The following is a 21,277-nucleotide window of genomic DNA, read 5'->3' as shown; positions in this document are numbered from 1 at the left end:
ATATAAAATATACTATTTTTGTGCTAAATATTCTAAGCACATATTACTATATCTACTATCTGTTTATTTGTATTTTAATTTTATATTTATTTTTTATTCATTTAGGCCTCTCGAAGGAAGACACTGCGCATGCGTGAACGTGTTGACCTGTTCCACTAACCATCCATCAAATGAAACTTCTTAACACAAACAAAAACACGCATTTTACTATCGTACATCTCCTTGACTTTCTATCACTGTCATAGTTAATTTATTCGATAGTTTGTCGTTTACCACGAGTAGTATAAGCGCATCCAGCCAGGTGTGTGTTGTTGAACTAATTACGCATTTAGTTACTTGAAGGTCATGATGAACGATTAGTACACATCGACTAGTTAAGCGACTCAGATTGTAAATTGTTTTTGACGTTCATTTGTCGGTCGTCGTGCTTTTGTGGTGTTTTATTTTTGACGGGTTGAGCAAAGAGAAAGATAGGAAGAGATGGAAGGTAAGAAATTGTTTTAATTACTCTAGTACCTTCATCTTATTGTGTACATTGTATTTTACTCACGTACAAAAATATATTCATCTTAGTATTAATAATGGAATAAAATAACCATATGAATAACTTTTTTTTTTCTTTTGTTGCATTTGCTGATTTTTTTTTATTTTTTTTATATGAGTATTCGTACTTGCTTACTGCTCCATATTGGTCTTAAATGAACAAAAGTCAAAATTTGTGACCTTAATCTGTTTATTTTAGATGGAAGCAAGCCACCACATTCCTGCAGCAATGGGCAGCAGCGAAATCACCACCCCAGACCTTTTTTCTACGTGCAGCCTCCATCCCAACCTTACTACCTTTATCAGCATTGGCAGATGAACAACCCCTTGAACCACTATGGTGTGCCTGCAGGTATTTAAAAAAAAAAAAAAAAACTCTTCCCAAAAGCAGTGGATGAACGTCTGGCACCAAAATTGTTTGCGGAATAGAAGACTGATAATTGTCCAAATGTTTACATGTGTTTGTGCATACAAGCACAAGCCCTTTTGTAATCGACACAACCACAAAAAAAACAACTTATGCTTGATTTTCTTTTACTTTCTGGTCTTCTAGGTTTTAATTTCGGTCGCCCCTATATGGCTCCTTTTCAGTACGTGCCGTACGGTGGCTTAGTTTTCCCTCCTTCCCCATTGTATCCCATGGATTACCGGCGCACGTTTGAGCCTCGCTTCTACGCGCCCGCCTGGAATGACGGCCCACGCCCACAGCATCACCCTCAGCCTCAGAGCCGACGTGAGACTGTCTCCTCAGAGGTCCAGACGGACCCCAGTGACCCCCTCAGCAAGCTAATGGAGTGCCTGAACAAGATTCAAGTCACTGAGCTGCAGGGACCCGAGAAGGAACTGGACTCGGGGGTGGCGTCTCATGCCTCAGGGATGTTCTCTCCGGCTGAGGAGAAGAAAGGTGAAGAACAAGGCGATGGAAGCCTTCTGCCAGCAGCGCTGGGTTCGACTACTTTGGAGTCTCCGGCTGTTGTGTTCAGAGACTCCACCACAGCCGTGTATGATGCCGAATCGAGCCACAGGAGCTTGGACGCCCTGAGCCCTCAGGCGTGCTGGTCCGGAACGGTGGAAGTGGATTTGCCTCTTGATAGCTCCTCCATCCATGAGGATGGTCCAGATCCTGAGCATCCACCACCAGTGGACTCTTTTCTCTTTCACGATAAATCTGATGTCACAGATATCCAGTCAGATATTCCCGTGGCCAAAGGCACAAGTCCGAAATTTGTTGCCGACGATATCGTGAGTGTAGATTCCTTGAAGTCCTGGACCCCGTCGTCCATCAGGCACAAGGACAGAAAGAGTGTTTGCAAAGCCTTGAGCGAAGTCGATCCCGATTACCAGATTCTCCAGCTGCCTTTGGAAGGTGTTCTTGGCTCAGCAGGATCACGTCTCTCATCCCCGTCCACCCCCTACTACTACCCCCGCCTCTCAATGCAGACCACCCACGAACGCATGAGTGTCTTAAGCCCGTCCCTGGATGAACTCTCCTCCCGAGATGAGATGTTCTCCACTGACCTAGATGACATGAATCTCTTCCCCAGGCAGGCTTACTCTGGTAGAAAATTGGCAGAAGTAGTAGGCGGTGACGAAATGGTGGATGATTCATGGCTTTTTGCCTCCAATAAGGTGTTATGCGCCTGCTGTGGGAAAAATCTGCCTAAAGGCAGCAGTCGGAGCAAAGGCCACCTCGCCAAGACATACAGGGACGACGTAGCTGACTCAGATGAGGACGTCAGGTTCAGACGAGGGTGCGCGCCGCTCAGGAAGCATCCGACCCACAGGAAGCCTCACTCAGGGCCCTCAAGGCAGCCTGCCAGGCCCTGGTATAAAAGGAGCCCGTACAAAGACCCTGTGGACGCTCTCGACCCCGACCAGTGTCTCGAAGACAAGCCCGCCGAGGCGATTGGTGGGGAGCTGCAGTGCAGAACCTGTCAGGGTTAGTCATCAAATGTTTAATTGATTGGGTGGTAAATTGCCCATCTATCCACAAACTATTTACTAATTTATTTGTTCACAGACAAATTCTGCAGAGACGAGCAGGGCGTGTCCGAGCAGGGCAAGTGGGCCGGCGGAGGCCTTCCCAGAAGACGGCAAGCAGCTCCTGCGCAGCGACTAGGTTCAAAGACCTCTAAACTTCCTTGTATTGATGCATAAGTTCTGAATTTGACATTCCAGGAGCCCCCATGATTGTTTAAAGGTTAATTTTTTTTTTGCTGAAGACCAAGACTTGGCCAAAGTCAGAAATCACTGCGATTGAGTCAAGATCAAGACTTTTGGGAGAAGATACTAAGACTGGGCCTTTTGAAATTGTGACCGAGACCATACCAAGACCTTCAAAATTTGTCTTCTACCAAGACTGGTCGTGACTGTAAAACATACTGAAGGATATGCAAACCTAAGCAGTATTATGAACACTGAAACTGTTTTTGAGGCCAGGGCCCTTTGAGTTTGACTTAACACTACCAGACAATCCACTACAAGCCATGTCACCAATTGCCATTTTGATTGACAGAGTCGACCGCTCCAAGAAAATTGATGCTGCACCAAAGGCCCCAAGATGACTATGACGACGGCCACGATGATGATGACAAAGAGTTGCAGTCCTCTCACTGGGACAGAGGTTTGTTTTTCTCCTTAATTTGAAAAAAATGAAGGTTTCAGTGTCTCATATTTGCTTTCAGGCTCCTCAGTGAGAGAACAGAGATGATTTCTCAAGACTACTGTTGAACTGTAAGTCAAAATTCTTTAAATGTTAGCGGGACTATCGTCACCATGTACTAATCCTATGCCTTGTCTCTCTGCAGGCCCCCTTGATGGTGTTAACATTACACAAGGATGTTTATATGTATCTAGGGCACCAGGTGTTCTTGCACTGCACGTAAAGCCTGTTGTAGGCAAAAAAAAAAAAAACAACTTAAAATATGTTTCGTATATTTTCCTCCTTGCACGTTTTCACAGTGAAGCAGGTGGGCTCAAAGGTTGTGTTGCAGTTGATGTTGTGTCACTGTTTGGGGCCAGTTTAATAAAGTATTGTCGTTATAGATGCTTTGTCTCTTTTATTTTAATTTCTGACACATGAATGGCTGTTGTGTGTTGGCAGATTGACAAAAATGCAATGAAATTTTACACAGTGGAATTGGTGTAAATAAGACCATATTGGTGAGAACTCAGGATATCGTCAGATGTTCTGATGAACCACGTATGGTCAGTTTTGCAAAACTCCAACTTAATGAGTTCCACATTGAAATAAAATCCAACAACTTCATTTCTAGATGACAGTGCAAAAAAATGAATTTCCAAATGTTGCGTAGGCAACAGTAACCCTGTATCCACCATATGTAGTACAACCCTCATGGGGACGTCCATCCACCTCATTAGCGTTCCCCACCAAATCAGCTGCACATCATCAATCTGATAGGACGATCATCACCTGCAGCCCGGAACGTCCAATCAGTAAGACGTCCCCAAGTGAAGCATTATCAGGAGTGTGCAACTTTGGCGTCAGTCTAAAATCCTACCATGAAAGCGGAGTTGCTTAGTCCCACAGCACCATTTGGTAAGTTGGTTGTCTTGTTTGCTTGTTCAGCACATTTACAGCCGCTCCATTTTGTGTTGTCAGGAATGGAAGCAGGTTCATCAAATGCACACGTGGGCCCTCGGGGCCCAAACATGCCACAAGGCGCGTCACAGGCCCGCGAACCTCCAGGAGAGCCGCGTCCCGAGGAGCACAAACAACAAGGCCACAAGCCGTTGTTCTACTTTCAGCCCTCGCAGCCGTACATGCCCATGCAGGGTCTTCAGTGGCCGGTACCAATGGCCGTGCCGATCGGATACAACCCTTACTACGGGGTCACCCCTTTTGGTTGGTTTATACTTTCACGTTGTGAAGTTGCACGCTCTTGTAAGCTAATGCTAATGTCACTAAAACTTGATAAGATTTGATTTTTTGAGTTTTGTTAGAATTAAAGGTTTTATGCTACTTTTTGTTGTGATTGTGCCAAACTTATCGAAAATCTGTGACCACTTAACCCTTTGGTAGAAAATGTTATAAACAGCTAAGCCATTTTTAGATTCTTTTATGTATGCTATGTTGTCTCTACCATGACAATCGCAACCAAATGGTTTGTCAAACTACAGAAAACGACTTACTAGCGTGTCATTTTTGGATGCTGAAATCATGGCCCATTTTAATTTTGTTATGACTATAAAAATCTCTACCCTTTAGAAACTTAAAAAAAAAAACTAGCATGTACATCAAGGGTTTTCCTTCAATATCACAATTTTATTAGACCTCTGCTAAATCAAACTCAGAAAATCCGGCACAGTGAAATCGAAAGGAATTGGAACCAGGTGATCTGGATTTTTTTTTAACATACTAGGCTGGGTGTCTTTCGACTAAACTGCTCATTATACCTTCCCAATAAATCTTTGTTCCAGGTTACGGAATGTCAATGATGCCACACTACCAGCCGAATCCTTACATGGAAGCTCCCACTTTTGTCATGCCCCACACACATCTCCACTTGACGGACTACAGGCGCATGCTGAACCCTTACTACTACCAGACCATGGCATACCACACCCGCAGGTATCGCTACCAGCACGGTCCCCTGGCCAGAGAAGTCACCAGCAGCGAGGTGCAAACAGAACCACTCGAATGCACCTTGACAACAAGCAATTCTTGTTCTGCTGAAACGGAGACCTCCAGAGTCCTCAAAGTCAGTGATGTAGAAGTTGCACCAATCGGACCCCACAGTCAGCCCCTTCAACCAGCTTTGACTGTACAGAGCAACGATGAGCCTTCTCTAGGTGTGGGAGCGCCTCCAAACGGAAGTTTCTTCATTCAGACAGAGGAGGTGACCATCGAGTGCTGTACCACTCCAGTGGGACTCCAACTTCTTCACCCCCAGGACACTGCGGAAGTCTCAAAGTTCCCTTCAGAAGACGTGCCAGGCGTTTATCCTGATCAAGCGTGTCCTGACATCCTCTTGGTCGGGAATCCTGGAGAGAAGAGTCGTGGGTCAGAGGAATCCATGAAGCACGAAGATGTGGTCAAGGAGACAACTGCTGATGATCTACCGCTGACTCCAAAGAGTACCAAATCTGATGTTGACATAGACGAGCAAACAGTGTGGTCAATAGAGGATACTTTGGTTCCCTCCCCAGACTCATTCGCTTCCCCAGAAGAACACACTGGTATAATCCACGTGACTGAAGTACCTAAAGATGAACCACCTACAAAAGATAGGGATTGTGAGATTGAAGTGTGCAATACCATGAAAGAATCTCATAATGTGGAGCTGGAAGAAAAAGCAGAGACTCCACCTAGGCAAGAACCAAACTACCACGACCACCAAGACACCTCGTTCGAGTCCTTACCAGCATATCTTCCCTCTAGCACTTGGCTGGCGGACTTTGACAGAGTCTACGTTTGTAGCAGGATGCCGCCGACTCCCAAAAAGCAGAACCAACGTGTCAACCGGACCCCGCTAGAGGTTCCCGCTCGGAGAAGAAAACTAGAACTGGAATACAGGGAGCAGCCTTCACTTCGCAAGCCCAAGGAGAGATACAAACCCAAAGGCAAAACTGATCGACGCTGCCTCTCCGACCACGAATGCTGCCTTACCACAACCTTCAACGAGAACATCTTCACCCTGAAGCGTGAACGACTTTGCACCAGATGTTTGTCCAAACCCCGCCAGGGCTTCAAAAGGAAGTCCGCCCCCTTCCGGCAGTACAACCAGGACCTGATGTCCACCTGCGACACCTGCCAGAAACTTCATAGAAAAGGCTCCGTTCCAGACATCCGTCGTCTCCGTTGTAGACCTGACACTGAGGGCGAATCCTCAGAGAACGGCTCGCGGCGGCCCGACGGACCCAAGAGGCTGCTGAGCTCCAAGCAGAACAGAGACAAGAACTGCACCTGTGACGAAGGGCTGCCTAGCCGGGTGGTGGCTTTGGAGAAACTCCGCCATTGTCCGCACGGCAACGCCATGCGAGAACTGAATGAGAATTTGCCTGCAGCCCTGCAGGAGAAATTGAGGCGTACCGACCAACTTTACTGGACTCGCAGGTCGCAATCAGGTAAGGTTCTTAATCCTGTTAACGCCACCTATGTGAGCCTTGAAGATATTTGAGATCAGTTTTCAGTTTTTGAGTTTCTTGTAAGAATTTGACCTGATGTTCTTAACTGCAGAGAAGTCATGGAAAATACTCGCGACCAATCCCGACAGCACCAGATCACCGCACTTGAACAAACACAAGATGTCACAATCACAAGGTAGTCTTTTGTACTTGTATTTGTAGCCTTTGACGGTGATAGATGTCCAATCAATTCGAACTAGGAGAGGATGGCAACTTGTTGAAAAAGTTGAAAAAGCAGTTATTATAAAAAAAAAAACGGGTAATGTTTAACAGTCTTCTCTCTTTGCAGGAATGTATAGAAAAGACACACAATGCTGATTGCACAAGAGCACCAGTCCAAGTCACTTTTAAATGTTTTGTACACGTAATTTATTTCGACTTTTTAGAGATTTTCACAACGTTCACAATTTATTAACGTTTGAATAAACACTGATTTCATTATTTGAAGCCATTTGTTCTTTCTATACATTTTACTGTTGAATAAAATGAATTGGCCACTTGAAGATGGTGCTATTGTGATGCAGTAATAATAGTCACAAGTAGAGGGCAGCAAAACACATAGCGTCAGAATCTAAAGATGAAAAGGCGTTCCTGTATTGCAATTTTATGGGCGGTCTGGTAAAAAAGCACAAGACATTTTTCAAAAAAAAAAATTTCCCTTTAATTTTTTCATTATTTATAACTTATTTCACACTCATCTTTATGGTGTTTAATATCAACTTGATATTTAATATTTTTAATGTGAACTGTGTAAAGACCTTTTGGAGTCTTGATTTAAAGCTAATACACTGCAAAACTACCAAAAGACTTGGTGCTAGTAAAAGTATCTCACTTGAAATAAGATAAAATCCCTCAAGTATTCTTCCACTAAGATACTGTATAAAGGCTTGTTTTAGGGCATTTTTACAAGTTCCATTGGCGGATTTTTAAAATACTTTTTGCTTGTAAGGGGTAAAAAAAAAAAAAAAGTGGCATTTTCCCAGTGTGGTGTTAAAACTAAAGTGTGGTTTAGTAACAAGATCACATTTTCAGAGTCTGTGTCATGTCTGTCATGGGTGGATCCATCAGGGTGGACTAGAGGGGCAACTGACATCCTAAAAGACGGGCATGCCACCCAAGTCGACACCAATTGGAGCGGGGGGGTGCTGTCAATTTGACATTTACTGCCATCAAGTATGTAGGGTCATTGAGGATCCTTATCACACTTGGGCCGTTTTGTGTCTACATACGATTTCTTGGCAAACTGATTCCATATGTGTACATATGTCACACTAGGGGTGTAACAATTAATGTGGATCATTTTATTGATTTGTTAAGCGCAATTAAATCTATCAAAATGCAAAATGATAATTTCATATGCCGTTTTGTTAAAAAAAAAAAAATCTAAACTGATTTGCATTTTTTTATTGCTTTAGGTAAATTGGAACTGTTTTAAATGTCTTCCATAGAATCCACCATCAGTTGACAAGACAGCTCCCACAGACATTGCGCCACGCCTTCCCGTAGGGGGTCGACACAGAACGTTGTTTGCTTTCACTGTGATTAACTCAAACACGCTGTGTTCTAACGCCGGATTTAGGTGGAAACAGTACAAAGGTTTTACAAGCAAAGTGTCTCGAGTGATTTGGTCGAGGATTTACGGTAATTATTGTATTAAATAGCACTATGCATGCACTTTGAAACACGAAAAAAATTGGATAAAATTTAACTTTGGCTTGAAATATTTATGTAACGTGAATAACGGCCCGTTTTTTGCTTTTAACCAAGAATATAGACTTTTACGTTCATATCTATAAAAATTCCGAGATTTAAGCATTTACAAGAATATTCAACTTAAAAAGCTCTGTTTCGTGACAACCTCCAGGTTGGATTACATAATACCGTAACTTTGGTTGAAATATTTACGTAAAATGAAATCTGCCCGTTTTTTTTTTTTTTTTTTTGCTTTTACCCAAGAATCTAGACGCGACATGTCCAAAGTCCAGCCCGGGGGCCAGTTTAATCCGACCCCCAGCCTCTGTCCTAAAATCAATAACGTCTGGCCCGCACACAGACTTAATAATTTGGTCAGCAGTACTGCTACCAGCATATGAAGTAGCTTACACACTAAATGCTGCTCCTCATTTACCCACTAAAAGGCAGCAGCACTCTAAGCAACATTAACCCGTGTGACCCTTTACTCCCAATTTTCTAAAATGGCAACAATTAACAAAAAAAAAAACTTGACTGCGATGGCTGACGCTTCAAGGATAGGTGGTAAGTAGACTATTTCACTAAAATACGCAACAACTGTGTCCGCCTAATTTGCAAAGAGACAGTCACTGTTTTTAAAAGAGTTCAATGTGAGGCAAAATTACCAAACAAGACACACTGACATCTACAAGATTACAGGGAAGATATGTAGCGAGAAATTGAAGCAACTTGAAGCTAGTTTAATTTCACAGTTGTATTTCGCAAGAGCCCGAGAGTCAAAAGAACGCCACAAAGGCTAGTTGCGAGATTGTTGAAATTATTAAATTTAAAAAAATAATAAATCAAATGTGATGCACAGAATGGCTTGCTAAAATTTGCTTAAATATATTCTACGTAAAGGACGTCAGCCAAGGTCGGCCCCTCCACATTTTTACCACACCAGATCTGGCCCCCTTTGCAAAAAGTTTGGACACCCCTGATCTAGACAGTTTTACATTCATATCTATTGAAATTCTGCGATTTATGCATTTATTTTCAAGAGTTTTCAACTTTAAAAGTTCTTTGTTTATTTGACGGCCGCCCTGTTGGATTTTGTATCTCTATGTAACGGGTACACGCAGGTCCGCGTGTGTGAGGCGGTGCATGGAAAAACCTTCCCTCCGATTCCTTCATGTGGGTACGCTGGCGGCTACGTACACAATAGCAGAATTCAATCTAAATAAGTTGTGATTGTACATAGAAAAATGAAAATTTTGCTTTTGTTGAGTAAAATTAAGCTGATTCTGCATGCTTTCCTCAAGTATTAAGTTTCTGATGTGAAAATTGAGTGATTTATTAACTGTTGAAAACCTGCACTAAATAAAATAAAAAGTTGCTAGTTTGGGCAAAAACTTATATGTTAAATATTGCCATTGATCCTTAAAATAGAGGTGATTCTGCATTTGGTGATTTTTGTGCATCTATTGTAAATTTGAGAATTTTATAGCCATTTTCAGTTTTGTTTATGCTTGGATCAAAAAATCATTAACTGGGATTTTATTTGGGAACGACTTTGACTTTTTTTATGTCGCTGCTCATGGAGGCCTAAGGGAGGTTCCTGTTTTGGTTTTAGGTCGTCAGTGGCTTTGGTTTTGAAAATATTCAAATTTTAAGTTTTTGAAGATAGGCCCCCTACAGATCGGCCCAGTGTCCCGTCAACTGATAGTGAAGTCTATGCATCCTCATAATTTTGTATTAAATCGATTGAAGGCCCTTAAATTGAATTGTTGCAAGATATCGTATCATTGTCCAAATAATCGATGATTCATTATACTATCATGAAATATTTGCCACCCTAACTAAGTTCCAGCTCCCCTCTCGCCACCTCATAATTACTTTTCTGGATCCGCCCCTAGTCTTAACTTCCAAAAGTCTTGGCCCTGTCTGAGGCTGGGCTTTTGCTAAAAACACGTTGTAACTCTTTTTAACAATCTGCCAGCCATTAGCGGATTTTAAGAGGGGGGCCAGGCCCCCCCTGGTGGCCAAAAAGTTTCATTGCATGTAATTGACTTTCCTATATATAAGTTCTAAAGCAATAAAACTGCAACAAAAATGAACGAAAGGAACAAAAAAACATTTTTATATTGGGGCGAAATTATTTTTCGAGCACCTTAGTCATTTGCTTTGCATATATTATAGAAAAATATATTTTTTTTTAAATGATTTTTTTCTTTGATCGAACATACATATATATATATATTTGATTGAAGCAACTTTTTGGGGATTGAATGATTTAGACACAAATGTCCTAATCATAATATGGCCCAAACACAAAAAGGATTGCTTCAATCAAAGAAAACGTTTTCAATGAAAAGTGTTCAAATGCAAATTTTTCAATCTCAAATATTTTTTCGCATTCAAAAACTTTTTTCTATCATTGAAATTTTTCTTTTTTTTTTTTTTTTTTTTAAGCAACTTATTTTTTGATTGAATAATAAAGACAAAACTGTGCTACCCAAAATGTGGCCCAAACACAAATCAACATTACTTCAATCAAAAAGTTGCTTCAATAAAAAAAAAATTTACTTCAAAAATAAAAATAAAAAATAAAAAATCAAAGAAAAATAGCTTTCACATGCATTTTTTTTGTTTTGTTTTTTGAGTTTCAAATTTATTTTTGCATTCAAACACATTTTTTCTTTTATTGAAGCGACTGTTTTTTGGTTGAAAATATATATTTTGATTGAAGCTTTTTTTTTTTTTTTTAATTGAAGCAGCTTTTTTTGATTGAATAATAAAGACACAAATCTACTTCCATATGGCTCCGCCCAGGGAATACAATTTTTGACTGGGGTAACTAAATTGGCACGACACCGGCGGGCGTACCAAATTCAATGAATGACGATCTTGGCGAAAAAGTATTGCCTAAGCAGCCTGATTTAGAATTCCCCTCAAGAATGATGGGAAACAAAAAACACTCATTGTCAACTTATTATTTTTAGAATATTCTTGTAAGTTAATTTTAATTGCTGACACTGCGTTTTGGGGTCATCAACATGTTGTGCCCCTCTGCCCCAAAAGTCAAACTCCGCCTATGCTGCCAGCCCTAAAAATGGCTGCGTCCACCTCAACCTTTACAACAAAACACAAAACCTGACTTTTCTAGCTCTGCCAAAAAATCCACAACTAAAATCTGAACATTTCTCATGTAAAAGCCTTTATAAAACGACCATTTCCCAACAAACCACCGTATCCACATAGTGTTTTTATCAAGCCGCGCATGCAACTGAACTCTATTATTGCCTGATAATACGTAATTTCAGCCTGGCAAAAGGCACAAATGTGTTGAATAAATAATGAATCATGTTGATACCAAACCATTAGAGTTTACGCGGCGTTGAATCTGGTGATTATGCCCATTTTACCGCGCTCGTCACTCGGGATGAATCACGGAGTGCAGAGCGTGAAGCTGTTCTGTAATGGCCTTCTGAGCTGCAGGGCAAGTAAATATAGAAATGCGGCTTGTTTTCACGTGCAGATTTATTGTATGTTAGGTACGCTGTGAAAAATGACAATTGTGAGGGGATTCTCGGCTCTCTCGCTACACTTCCTGTAGATTTTTAGTTACTGTCAATTCACGTTAAAGCATTTTTGGGTCACTTTCGTGCAAACCCGTTGGCTGCCATTGATGACACAAGATGTCCAACTCATTTTGACTGGGAGGGGCGAATGAACGAATGTTCAAAACATGAACATTCACATCAACGTCTCTCAGTTTAATTGAATTGGACATCTATTTATCTAATTGGCAGACAATGAGCAGTGAAGGGAATAGTTACCTTTCTCGCACACACCATATAACTGTTTGCATTACTCTAACACACATAATATAATCAATCAAGGAATAGTATAATTTCGCATATTTACTGTAGGACTGTTTGTATTACTCTAACACACCTAATATAAAATAGCACACCATAGTTTCATGAAAAGAAGCAGAATAGAGGGCATAAAAGATACACAACGCCATCTTATCACAGAAGCCCAACACGTCATGAGCAAGATTGACGCACCAACTCTTGCAATCAGTTCTCCCGGGTACTCCAGGACAAAGAGCAGGGCGCTCTGTCCTAAAACAAGTAGTATCTGAGAACATCCTCGCCCAACCAGGATAACAAGTTGATAGCGCGGGCGCCTTTGATGTCAAGACCTGCGTCTGGCAACCACGTCCTAGCCACGAAGGATGACGCACGAACTTCACCGCCCAAACCTGCCACAGAGGGATGAGCCCAAGACGACACCCAGCCATGCCTTCGGTCCGGCCCACTCCACCGCAGCTTTCAAAAAGAACTGAACATTTAGATAACACGGTGATCCAGCAGGGTCTCTCCGTCATCTGTTTTTGCCTTGTTTTTTGACCATTGTCGACGAATAAATTGTCAACCTGTTTTCGGTGAGCCTTCTTCAAACTTTTGGAACATGGTGTCAGTACAAAGGGTTAACACCGGAGTCAACGCGCGGAATCTTGGCCCTTCCGGCTGAACTGCGGGAGCTGTGCCAGCGGAACACTCATTTCGTTCGGCTGTCGCTGTTTCCGCGGCTCAGTTGGGGGGGTGCCGAATTCCTGCAGTTAGTGACCCTGACGTGATTTGAACACGCAACCTTCTGATGTGGAGTCAGATGCTAAGTGCCCAAGAAGAAAGTGTAGCTAGGAGCCGCTCCCCCAGCCCCCACCACCCAAAATGACTGTAATCGTTATTCAAAATATTTTGTAACTATTGTATGTTCACATTGTATGTTGTACGTATGTCACTGTTTATGGTTCACCTGAAGTGTGTGATTAAAGGTTTCACCCCGTGCAACCAAAGTCCCATTTAAAATGCACTTTAGCCAATATTCCCACCGTATGGTGTTTATTTTTAATAAAAGCGCCTACAGTGCTAGGAAAAAGTATCTGAATCTTTTGGAATTTCTCACATTTCTGCATAAAATTGCCATCAAATGTAAGCTGACCTACGTCAAAATCACACAGATGAAAAAACAGTGCTTTAACTAAAACCACCCAAACATTTATAGGTTTTCATATTTTAACTAGAAACTGCAATTTCGGGAGAAATTACTTCTGGTCTTTGCCATGTGGAGATACAGATCTTAGCCCCAGCCTAGGTTGGTTTGGGGGCAATATTAGGTCACTTCCTGTCTATTTCGGGACATTTATGGGGCCTGGGATTATGATATCAGGTAATTTGGGAACATTTGGGAGGTGTGGCCTTTTCATATCAGATCATTTGGGAGCAATTGGGGGCGTGGCCTAGTCATATCAGGTCATTTGGGAACATTTAGGGGGCGTGGCCTGATCATATCAGGCCATTTGGGAACATTTAGGGGGCGTCGCCTGATCATATAAGGTCATTTGGGAACATTTGGGGGTGTGGCCTGATCATATCAGGTCATTTGGGGCTTGTCCTATTGGTTTTCATATTTTAATGAGGATAGTATGCAAACAATGACAGAAGGGGGGAAAATAATTAAGTGAACCATCACATATCACATAATATTTTGTGGCCTCCCCTTTGGCAGCAATAACTTCAACCAGAAGCTTCCTGTAGCTGCAGATCAGTCTGGCACATCGATCAGGACTAATCTTGACCAATTCTTCTCTACAAAACTGCTGTAGTTCAGTCAGATTCCTGGGATGTCTGACATGAATTGCTGTCTTTAGGTCATACCACTGGATCTCAATGGAGTTCCACTCCAAAACGCGTATTTTGTTCTTCTGAAACCATTCAGAAGTTGATTTACTTGTGTGTTTTGGATCATTGTCTTGTTGCAGCATCCGTCCTCTTTTGAGCTTCAAGTGTCCGACAGATGGCCTCAGTTTCCTGCAAAAACATCCTGATAAACATTTGAATTCAATTTTCCATTAATGATTGCCCTGTTGTCCAGGCCCTGAGGCAGCCAAACAGCCCCAAATCATGGTGCTCCCTCCACCATGCTTCACGGTTGGGATGCGGTATTGATGTTGGTGAGCTGTTCCATTTTTCCTCCACATTGGGTTGTGTGTTACTCCCAAACAATTCAACTTTGGTTTCATCATTCCACAAAATATTTTGCCAAAACATCTGTGTCGTGTCCAAGTGCCTTTTCGCAAACATTAAACGAGCAACAATGTTTTTTTTAGACCGCAGTGGCTTCCTCCGTGGAGTCGTCCCATGAACACCATTCTTGGCCAGAGTTCTTTTTTTTACCTCTCTGAGTCTTCTGCGCTGAATTCCGGGCATCATCTTTGGTGGACGGCCACTCCTTGGGAGCGAAGCAACAGTGCCAAACTCTCTCCGTTTGTAGACAACTGTCGATTGATGAACATCCAGACTTTTAAGGAGGGTTTTGTATCCTTTCCCAGCTTTATACAAAACAACAATCTTTGATCGCAGGTCTTCAGACAGCTCCTTTGACCGCGCCATGATGAACATCAGGCAATGCTTCTAGACAACTCTTACCAGGTGTGTTTTTTATAGTGGGCAGGGCAGCTTTAAACCTTTCATCAGTGATTGGGTACACACCTGACTTCATTTTTTTGGTAAAAATTGGTTTCAACTTCTGTAAGTCTCCTTAGGCAGAGGGTTCACTTATTGTCCCCCTTCTGTCATTGTTTGCATACTATCCTCGTTAAAATATGAAAATATAAATGGTGGTTTTAGTTAAAGCAGACAGTTTTTTCATCTTTGTGATTTTGACAAAGATCAGATTGCATTTGATGGGGATTTTATGCAGAGATGTAATTCCAAAAGGTTCAGGTACTTTTTCATCCCACTGTATAATAATAGCTTGAAAATTCTATATTTTTTTACATTTAGCATATTGAAATGTACTTGATATGTCAGAAAACATTTTTTGTACGCCTATTTTTTGTCCACCGAAACACTTTTGCACCCCCTCCACTAATTGGCATCCTAAGCAACCGCCTAGCTCGCCTATTCTGAGGGCCGGCACTTAAACTTATGCACACACAAAAGGGTAAAATAAAAAAACAAAACTAAATTTTTGGTGGTATTGTTCTTGAGAAACAGTAGTTAGTTAACATAAATATTACATTAAGAAAAAAACTAAAGTGAAAATAAGTCAGACATCAAAGTGACTCCATCACAGCACTGAAGTGTAAAAAAAAAAAAGCTGAAGTGTTTAAAAAAAAAAAAAAACAGACGAATTGGGCTCCGCCACCAGCTCAGCGTTTTCTGCGTCGTGACGGACGATACATCAACAACTGGCGCGCCGCCGGCTCGAGACCGGCTTTGCTTTTCACGCTTCGATGTCCTTCGCTTGACTGATGAGCTGCCAAAGAGCTCCTTTCTGCCCCTTGTGGTGCAAGCAGGAAGTGCAAAACTCCGGAACAAGTGAAATCACTGTTACGAGGGACGAGGGGCAAAATCTTGGTGAAGGTTTCAAGAGACCGCCTGCTCTGAGCAGATATCATATTTTACATTTTTCCTCTCTACTAATCCTGCATCCGCCACGGCGCTGACGGTATCACGGATCAGCGCGGATATTCGAGTGGGTACGTTTATCGTCACGCCCTGAAATTGCACGAAGGCCCGGCGGAGACCGTGCACCTCATAAAAAGGTCATTAGACTTGCGGATGCTGCAAAAACTAGATTGGGGAAAAAAAGAATACACACACGTTTCAGAAATGTCAGGGTGTGTGAGATTGAGAGAGACTTATTTAAGAGTAGAAGAAATGTGGGAGGTAAGAAAGAAAGTATGAGGATGGAAGGACGTAGGATGGATTGATTGAAAGAAGGAAGGAAGAAAGATGGTATCAGAAAGTACAGGATGGAAGGAAGGAAAATGTACGTTGGAAGATCAAGTTAAGGAAGAATGAATGGATGGATGCAGGGCTGGCCCTGGGCATAGGCGAGTAAGGCGGTTGCCTAGGGCGCCATCTTGGGGCGGGGCACCAAATTGCTTGGGGGGAAAAAATACATACCCTGAAAAACATTTCTCTCTGTACCCTTCCAGAACGTTTTCTAACATATCAGGTAAATTTAAATAGGCTAAATATATGAAACATTTGCAGTTTCCAAACTGGATTGTATTAGCCAACTACTATTTTTTGGCACATATGAGGCTTGGAGGTCATTCAAAGATCATTCAAAAACGATCACTAAAATCACTACAATTATCACATAACAAACTAAAAAAGTATAACTAGCAATCAATGAAACAAACTGGAACATTAACTGAATAATTAGCACAGAATATGAAATTTACGTGTTATTTACATCTGTAGCACTGCAATGCATGCTTGGAGGCATGAGACATGTCAGACGACAGCAGTGTTGACAGCAGGTGGCAGTAGAGGTTATCTGTCTATCCCAAGGAAGCGGTGATGGCAAAATGAAGCTTGTTGAAGCAATGAAGCTTTGCAGCCAATGGATTCAAAGCTTCATGGTGGTGCATCAAGTGGTCAGGAAGCGCAAGAGGCAAAGAGTGCTGAAAATTCTATGCTTATTTGTTTAAGAACATGATATGAATGTTCTTGTGTTACTGTATGTTTAAAATAGCCAGATGAGGTGGCTCAGCATCTAGGTGAGGTGTTATGGGCATGTCCCACTGGGAAAAGGCCTCGTGGCCGACCCAGGATACACTAGGGAGACTATGGCTAGGTTTATACCGCAGATCCTAATGCACAAATCCGATTTTTTGGTGTTTTTCCAACTCGAGTGAGGCATTAACTTGACGATCTGAACGTGAGAGGTCGCATAAAATTGGACCATTTCAAATCTGATCTAGGTCACTTTTGTATGTGGTTAAACTCCGATCTGGCCCACATTTTTCCAGAATATGGCAGCGATCTGAACTGTCAAGTCTTCCAAATGGGAATTCATGGTGCAATTACATCAGCAAAGAACGAGAGAGGCAGGGAGCTGCGGTAGCGATGGAGCTATGCATTAGCGTTAGCGCCTAGCTCGAGGGTCGGCAACCCGTGTTTTAAGAAGCGCATGCGGCTCTTGAGCGCTGCCCTAGTGGTTCCCTAGAGCATTTTCAAAAATGTTTGAAAATAGAAAAATATGTGGAGGGAAATATATATTTTTTGATATGGTTTCTGTAGGAGGACAAAAATGACACAAACATTCTTAACGTTTTCCAATGCTGTAAAAATGTGTAGAATAAATATTAAATTTTGGGCTGTCAAACGATTACAATTTTTAATCGAGTTAATTACAGCTTATAAATTAATTAATCGTAATTAATCGCTATTCAAACCATCTCTAAAATATGCCATATTTTTCTGTAAATTATTGTTGGAATGGAAAGATAAGACACAAGACAGGTATATACATTTAACATACGGTACATAAGTACTGTATTAGTTTATTATAACAATAAATCAACAAGATGGCATTAACATTATTAACATTCTCTTAAAGTGATCCATGGATAGCAAGACTTGTAGTCCTTAAAAGATAAATGTTAGTACAAGTTATAAAAATTTTATATTAAAACCCCTCTTAATGTTTTCGTTTTAACAAATTTTGTAAAATTTTCAATCAAAAAATAAACTAGTAGCTCGCCATTGTTGATGTCAATAATTACACCTCTTACTCATGGTGCTGAAAGCTATAAAATCAGTTGGACCCAAGCGCCAGCAGAGGGCGCCAAACACCAAAAAACAAGTAACAAGTGGGCATTACACTCTGCTGTCATTTTAATCTGTTTGAGCGGGGCATGTCATGTGCGTTAATTGCGTCAAATATTTTAACATGATTAATTAAAAAAATTTATTACCGCCCGTTAACGCGATAATTTTGACAGCCCTAATTAAATTTCAACATTTCTGTCAACGAAGATTTGCGTTATAGCCTGCAGCACACATTTCTATCAGCAGGGCGGGATGTCAGGCAGGTGGCTATTGTAAACAAACCGACGGCTGTGTGATGAGCCTTGGATCTGAGTACCCAGTTGGGAGTGAGAGAAAAAGTACGATTGCATTCATTCTGAAGAACTTACAGGAGAGCAAAAATAGATTTAAAAATCGGATTGCATCGCCAAACTCCACTACTGCTGCAAGTTTTGTTGCAACCCGGGAGATAATAAAGCTTGGAAAACCGTTCACAGACGGTGAGTACATGAAGGAGGTACATACATAACCATATCAGAAGACCTATTTGCAGACTTAAAAAACAAAACCGAGATAATATATCAAATCAAAAGACATGCCCAGATAAGGGGCGTGTTACGCACGTATTATTTAGTTGTTTTCGAAACCTCAAATTAAAAATGACATCAAAAATCGGATTTCTTTATTGCATTTCTTTGATTACATAAAAGCAATGAAACAATTCATTAATATTAGGGGTGTAACAATACACAAAAATCTTGGTTCGGTACGTACCTCGGTTTTGAGGTCACGGTTCGGTTCATTTTCGGTACAGTAAGAAAACAAAATGCAAAATATAAATGTGCTAGTTGTTGAAGAGAATAGGTACTGTTCTCGCACACACCATATAATTGTTTGCATTAGTGTAACACATTCATCTAACTATAGTTTAGGCAGACTTCACTCCGTGCCCTTCGACACAGTAAGGTGAATCACCTTATCGGAGCTCATGAGGGGGAAATGAAAAATGGTACCATTTCTCGTAGGCACCGTCTAACTGTTTGCATTACTCGAACACACGTAATATAATTAATCGGGGAATAGTATCATTTCTCAAATTTATTCTAGGACTGCACTACTCTAACACACCTAATGTATAATAAATAGCACACCATAGTTTAAAGAAACAGAATAGATACACAACGACATCTTATCACAGAAGCCCAACGTGTGCGTCACGAGCAAGATTGACGCACCAACTCTGGCAATCAGTTCTCCCGACAACGAACAAGGACAAAGACCAGCGCGCTTTGTCCTAAAACAAGTAGCGCCAGCCTGGATAACAAAGTTGATAGCGGGCGCTTGGGATGTCAAGACCAGCGTCGGTCGCTGTGGTAACCACGTCCCATCCGCGCACAAACCAATACCGCCCAAGACCGGCCACAGAGGGATGGTCCCGAAACAACACGCAGTCACACCTTCGGCCCGGCCCTCCTACACCACGGACTTAAAAAACAGTGGACACTGAGATAACACAGATTTGCTGCTCGGAAACATTTTCTATGTAGCCTTGCTTTGGATCCAGAATGGTCCCTCCGTCGTCTGTTTTTGCCTTGTTTTTGACCATTGTTGACGAATAAATTGTTAACCTGTTTTCGGTGAGGCTTCAAACTTTTGAAACATGGAGTCAGTACAAAGGGTTAAAATAAGAAGAGAACGCGCGGAGTTTTGTTTCCTCCCGGTTTGGCTCGCGGGATCGGTAAACAGCGGAGCACCAGTTCCGTTTGGCTGCCGCCGTTCCCGTGCAGCTAAAGAGAAAAGCAATCCCAATGACAAAGATTTAAACATGTATTTTATAAATGAAATGCCTCAATGATTTTTTTTCTTATGAACGGTTTTCAAAAGCTTTATTGGTGGATTTTCTCACGTTAAAGCGTCACACAGAAATGAATAAATTGTGTAAGCAGGATCTGTTTATTATTCTTATTATTCAATTACAGGTGTTTTAGCTCATTTCAATTTATTTTATTTAAATGGGCTATTATTTATTTTATTATGTGTTGGTATTTTACAAATGTGATGTAGTATTCATTTATATTGTATATTTTATGTTATATAACTTTAGTTCCTATGTGAATATTAGTTCCTACTTGTTTTGTTGCGGTAGGAGGGTTTTGTATTGAACACGGGGCCATGTTGGTTATTATTATAGCAGAGAAGACAACTGTAAATCAACAAAGACAAGTCAACTGTGCCCCGATCTACCACTCAAGAGATCTGATGGACTCAAAAAGTGGGTTACGATTGCATATTAGTTTGAAAATCGACCGTATTTTTACACGAGTGATTTCCGGTCTGCCCGATCCTAGCTACCGGTAGTAGTATTGACGCAGGGTTGCGTCTCGTGTCAGATAATAAACTCTGGCTTTCTTTTTGCGTGTTGAGTCGCTTCTGGGACGCATCTAGCAACTGGTGTGCATTGGCTGATTGACTTTAACGCCCGTGTTTCACTGCATTCTCACGGTGGCCACGTTGTCGCGCCGTTGACGTTTCTGGGTTATACTGTCCTACCGTGTTCATCCTCATTATGGTAGAGAAGATGGAGTAAATATAATCTTCACAAAGAAACTGTAACCTGATCGACTCACAGCCTCGAAAAGTAAAGGTTACATTATGTCAGAAACTCTTTCGGTACGCCTCCGTTCCGAACCGAGCACCAAGTACCGAAACGGTTCAATACCAATACATGTACTGTTACACCCTTAATTAATATTGAAATGAAGTGAAACTTGACACGTGCCATCATACAACAGAGTAATCACGTGATGCGTTGGATGCACTGCAGGGATAATAAACATCATGAAGGCTCATTATGTATTTTTAGCTAACTTAGTCATTTTGATAGTAGGCTAATATAGCTAATACAGATACATACAGTATGTGTTGCCTTCATTATACGGCTTATGTAAGGCTTTTATTATTTTGCGGCTCCAGACTGATTTGTTTTTTTGTTTGTTGGGTTCTTTCAACATCTTGGGTTGCCGACCCCTAGCCTAGCTTGAACTTGGCTTTAATGCAGGAGGCGGGCTTGACCACAGTCATAAAAAAAACAAAATGACGAAAAAGATAAGCCGGAAAATGCTCGGTTTTCTTTCTGTATGCCTAATGAGCAATATTTCATTATTGCTTACATGGTTGAGTTGGGGCAAACACATACTGTAAGCCTAATGTGTAGGATGGAAGATCAAGTAGTGAAGGAAGGAAGAATGTCAAAAAGCTGGAAAGAGAGAGGGAATCAGGAATGGAAGGTATGATAA

The 21,277-nt window shown here is 41.5% G+C and overlaps 2 protein-coding genes across 2 annotated transcripts; both read left to right on the top strand.

The window, feature by feature from the left end:
- Window positions 1-149: 149 nt before the first annotated feature.
- LOC130908408 (bucky ball-like) lies at window positions 150-3,459 on the top strand. The gene is made up of 7 exons (XM_057823799.1): window positions 150-487; window positions 743-895; window positions 1,097-2,482; window positions 2,564-2,662; window positions 3,059-3,166; window positions 3,228-3,276; window positions 3,351-3,459. The coding sequence occupies exons 1-6, from the start codon at window positions 481-483 to the stop codon at window positions 3,251-3,253; spliced, it is 1,779 nt and encodes a 592-aa protein (XP_057679782.1). The 5' UTR covers window positions 150-480; the 3' UTR covers window positions 3,254-3,276; window positions 3,351-3,459.
- Window positions 3,460-3,939: 480 nt separating this feature from the next.
- LOC130908406 (bucky ball-like) lies at window positions 3,940-7,137 on the top strand. The gene is made up of 5 exons (XM_057823798.1): window positions 3,940-4,102; window positions 4,166-4,408; window positions 4,984-6,630; window positions 6,743-6,826; window positions 6,980-7,137. Exons 1-5 carry the CDS (start codon window positions 4,066-4,068, stop codon window positions 7,006-7,008), a joined length of 2,040 nt encoding a protein of 679 aa, XP_057679781.1. The 5' UTR covers window positions 3,940-4,065; the 3' UTR covers window positions 7,009-7,137.
- Window positions 7,138-21,277: the final 14,140 nt, after the last annotated feature.

Source organism: Corythoichthys intestinalis, chromosome 20, assembly GCF_030265065.1.
Source record: "Corythoichthys intestinalis isolate RoL2023-P3 chromosome 20, ASM3026506v1, whole genome shotgun sequence".
Taxonomy (NCBI): domain Eukaryota; kingdom Metazoa; phylum Chordata; class Actinopteri; order Syngnathiformes; family Syngnathidae; genus Corythoichthys; species Corythoichthys intestinalis.
The sequence above is the reverse complement of the archived record's forward strand: the minus strand, read 5'-3'. Positions and strand labels throughout refer to the sequence as shown.

Bases quoted from the DNA above. Each gene is read 5' to 3' on its own strand.
- LOC130908406 (XM_057823798.1), top strand. From the start codon at position 4,066: ATGAAAGCGGAGTTGCTTAGTCCCACAGCACCATTTG. The intron at 4,409-4,983 runs GTTGGTTTATAC...TCTTTGTTCCAG, and splicing joins CTACGGGGTCACCCCTTTTG to GTTACGGAATGTCAATGATG. The intron at 6,631-6,742 runs GTAAGGTTCTTA...TCTTAACTGCAG, and splicing joins GACTCGCAGGTCGCAATCAG to AGAAGTCATGGAAAATACTC.
- LOC130908408 (XM_057823799.1), top strand. The intron at 896-1,096 runs GTATTTAAAAAA...CTGGTCTTCTAG, and splicing joins CCACTATGGTGTGCCTGCAG to GTTTTAATTTCGGTCGCCCC. The intron at 2,483-2,563 runs GTTAGTCATCAA...ATTTGTTCACAG, and splicing joins GCAGTGCAGAACCTGTCAGG to ACAAATTCTGCAGAGACGAG.